At 63.3% G+C, this 3,735-nt stretch overlaps 1 protein-coding gene across 1 annotated transcript; it reads left to right on the top strand.

The window, feature by feature from the left end:
• Positions 1-833: 833 nt before the first annotated feature.
• LOC109156473 (ribosome-binding protein 1-like) lies at positions 834-2,249 on the top strand (the record flags this gene model as incomplete). The annotated part of the gene is made up of 1 exon (XM_019304330.1): positions 834-2,249. A coding segment is annotated over one exon (1,416 nt), but the record flags the coding sequence as incomplete, so codon positions are not given.
• Between the last annotated feature and the right edge of the window lie 1,486 nt (positions 2,250-3,735).

Genomic DNA, 3,735 nt, shown 5'->3' with positions numbered 1-3,735 from the left:
GGGCGCAAGCGCAAGAGGCAAAGGGAAGAAGCCGGCGGGCCCACGAGAGCGGGAGGCAGAAAAAGCCAAGGGCGGAGAGGCAAAGCAAAAGCACACGCAAGAACAAGGAACGGGGGAGGGAGGAGCAAAGAAAAGAAAGAAAGAAAGAAAGAAAGAAAAAAAAGGAACGAGACGCCGAAAGGAAGACGGGCACGAAGGGCAGGACGGAACGCCACCGCCCCGGCAACGGCGCCAAGGGGAGGGCGGGAAGGGGGGGCAAACAAAGAAGACCCGGAGGAGGCGGGGGGGCGAACCACAGAGAGGGGGGGGACGAAGCACGAGCGACGAGGGGACGCAGAGGAAACGAGGCCGAACAAAACGGGAAGGGGGAGGGAGGGCAGAAAAGAACAAGCAGAAGAAAAGAAGGAGCAAGGGGGGGAGACAAGAGAGCAAAAGAGGAGGCGGGGGAGCACAAGGGGAAGCACCGAGGGCCAAGGAACGGGGGAAGAGGGGGGGGGAAGGAAGAGGGGGAGGGGAAGGCAAAGGGGAAGCGAAGGACGCCCGGAAGCGCGAGGCCGAGGGAAGGGCCACGCCCAGGGCGGAAACACCCAAGAAGAGCAAAGAGCAGCAGGCAAGGAGGCCGAAGGACGACCAGCGCCCGAGGAGCAAGAAGCGAGAAGAAACGGCCCCGAAGAAGGGCCCCGGGCCCAAGGACCAACCAGGAGGGGCAAGCGGGGGGGCCCGAAGGGAGGCCCCAACGCCCAGGGGGGACACAAACAGGACGGGGAAGCGAGGAAGGGAGGCCGGGAACGACCAACAACAACAGAGGAAAACAAGAGGGCAACACAAAGCAGAAAACCAAACAGAAAGAGAGGAAGAAAGGAACGAACGAGGCACAGAGGGGCAGAAACAAAGGCACCCAAAAAGCCCGAAGGAAGGGAGCCGAGCAGGGCGAAAGGAGACAGAGCAAAGAGGAAGAAAGGAGGACAAAGCAGCAGAAGAGGACAAGAAGGAACCAAGCGAGGCGCCCAAAGCGCCCGGGCGGCCGCCGGGCGGCCAAAGACGACGGGAGCCGCGGGAGGGCGCGCGGCGGGGCGACAAAGAACGCGAAAAAGCGCGCCGGCGGGGGGAGGGGGGAGGAAGGAGGGAGGGAGAGGGGGGACAAAGGGGAGAGGAAAGAGGAAGCGGGGACAAAGGGGACGCAAAGGAGAAGGCCGAGAGGGAAAGAAAGAAAGGGCGGCGGGAAGGAGAGGGAGAAGGGGGAAGAGGCCGGGAAGGGGAACGGGGAAGAGGGAGAGAGGAGCGGGAAGCGGCAAGGGAGAGGAGGAAAAGAAGCGCGCCGGGAGGAAGGCCAGGGCGCCACGGAGGCGGCGGCGGCGCGACGCGAGCAGACGCGAGGCGCGACGCGGCGAGACCGGCGAGACGGCCGGCGCGAAGGAGGGAGCGACGGGAAAGGGCGACGCGGCGAGCCGGGCGCGACGCGGCGAGGCCGGGGCCCCGAACGCGGCCAAAAGGGCGCCAAACGCAGCCGGGAACGGCCCGGGCGCAGAGCGGGGACCGAAAAGGGGGCAAAAACACGAACAAACACCGGAAAACAGGCAAAACAAGGGGGAACCAGAAGGAAAGGAGAAGAGCAAGGAAAACAGGGAGGAAAGAAGCAAAAGGAAAGAACGGAAGACGGAGAGGAGGCAAAAGAACCGAGAAAAACAAGCACAGAGGGGAGAACAGCACCCCCGCACACGGAAGCGGGGCGGGGCCGCAAGCAAAACGAAGGAAGAAAAGCACAAGGCAAAACAGACAAAGGACGCAGGCGCGCGCGGGCACAACCGGGCAAACCACCAACCAACGGGCGACAAAACAACAAGCGGCAAGAAGCAAAGGAGGGGGGCACAGAAGAGACCCAGGGCCAAGCCAAGAACCAAGCACCAAGAAGGGAAAGGAGGGGAGGAGCAAGGGGGCACAAAGACGCAGGGGAGAGGAGGCAAGACACGGGCAGGAAGGAGAGCCCAGAGGCGGGCCGGCAGACGCCCCGAGAGCAAAGCGAAGAAGGCAGGCGAAGAGCAAAGAGGACGGGAGGAAGCGGGGAAGGGGCGACGGGGGAGGGCGAACAAAGAAGGGGGAGGGAAAAAGGAAGCAAAAAGAGAGAAGGGCACAAGGGAGCGAAACGGGGCAAAAGGGGGAAGAGAGGAGAGAAGCAGAAGGCCAAGGAGCAAAGGGCGGGGAAGAACGGAGCAACGCGGGGGAAAGGGGGGAGCCAAACGCAAAAACGGGCAAGCGGGGGGGGGGGGCAGGCGGGGCGGGGGCGGGGGACGGCGGGGGGAGAGAGCAAGAGAAGGGGAAGCCAAACGGGCAGGACCGCCACACGGGAACAGGGGGAACACGAGCGGCGGGGGGGGGGCGGAGCACAACGCCAGAAAACGCGGCGGACGAGAAAGAGAAAGAGAAAAGGGGCAGGCGCGCAAGGGGGGAAGGGAAAGAGGGGGCCAACGGGCGAAGGGGAGAAGAAGGGGGGAAAGCAAAGAAAAACAAGCACAAAGAGGGGAGAAGGGCGGAGCACGGAGGGGAACAAACAAAAGGCACAAGGGGGACACGAAGGAGAAAAAGAGAGAGAGGGACAGGGGGAAAGGCGAGGGCGAAACAAAAAGGGCCGAAAGCACGGCAAAACAGGCAAAACGGAGACAGCACGGAGGGAGGAAGGAGGCAAGGGCGAGCAAAACACCCAGGACCGGAAGCGCACAGAAGCCGGCACGAGCAAGGCAAAACACAAGAGCAAGAAGGAAGCCAAGGAGGAAGGGGGGAACAAAGCGAGGGGCAAGGGAAGAGAGCAAAGAGGGGGGACACCGCAAAGCAGCCAGCACAAAGGGAGAGGCAGCAAGCACCACGAAAACAAACCACAAACCAACAAGAGAGAGGAAGGGGAACGGCAGGCGAAGACAAGGAACGGAGGCACCAAAAAGAGCAGAGGAGGCAGCCAAGCAAAAGCAAAAAGGGGAAAAGGGAGAAAGAGCCCCAAAGGAAGGAGGCCGCCCCCGCACACGGAAAACGGGGCAGCGGCCCGGAGGCAAAGAAAGAAAAGGAGAACAAGAGAAAAGAGAAAACGAAAAGAAGCACGAACGAGAAAGCAAGAAAACGAAAGAAAACGAAGCGAGAAAGCAAGAAAAGGAAACGAGAAAGCAAGAAAGAGGAAAGAAAGAAAAGAGAACAGGGGGGGCCGCCCAGGAAGCGCGAAGGGGAACGGCGCGAGCGCGACCGAACCGGGGGAGGGAGGGCGCAGCCGGGGGGAGCCGCGAGGGGGAGCGCAGCACCCCAGAGACGCGGCAAAGGCAAAGACGCAGCAGGGGGCACCGGGAGAGGAGGGGCGAGGGGCAAAAGGGACGGGCACGCAAGGAGGGGGGCGCAGCAAGAACAGGAAAGGCCACCGGGGCCGCCCCAAAGGCAAAAAGCAGGGACCCGGGCCGGGCAGCAAGCAGGGCGCCAAGAGGGGCGAGGAAGGGGCGCCCCAAAAGGAGGGGGAACGGCGAGGGGCCGGCGGACAGCGAGCACAAGAAAAGCACAAGGCACAAAAGACGGGGCCACACGAACGGGGACAGCGGCAAGGAAGGCCAAGAGGCGGGACGAGGGAGCGAGCCGCCAGGGCGAAGGGGAAGGGGAGGGGGGGGGGGGCGCCCAACCCGAACCCGGGACAAAGAGGAAGAGGCAGAACACGCACACGGGCGCCGAAAGCACAAAGGGAGCCCGGGAAACGGGCGGCCGCCA

The sequence above is a fragment of the Ipomoea nil genome, unplaced genomic scaffold (genome assembly GCF_001879475.1).
Source record: "Ipomoea nil cultivar Tokyo-kokei standard unplaced genomic scaffold, Asagao_1.1 scaffold2728, whole genome shotgun sequence".
In the NCBI taxonomy this organism is placed as follows: domain Eukaryota; kingdom Viridiplantae; phylum Streptophyta; class Magnoliopsida; order Solanales; family Convolvulaceae; genus Ipomoea; species Ipomoea nil.
This window is presented reverse-complemented; position numbering and strand designations above follow the sequence as displayed.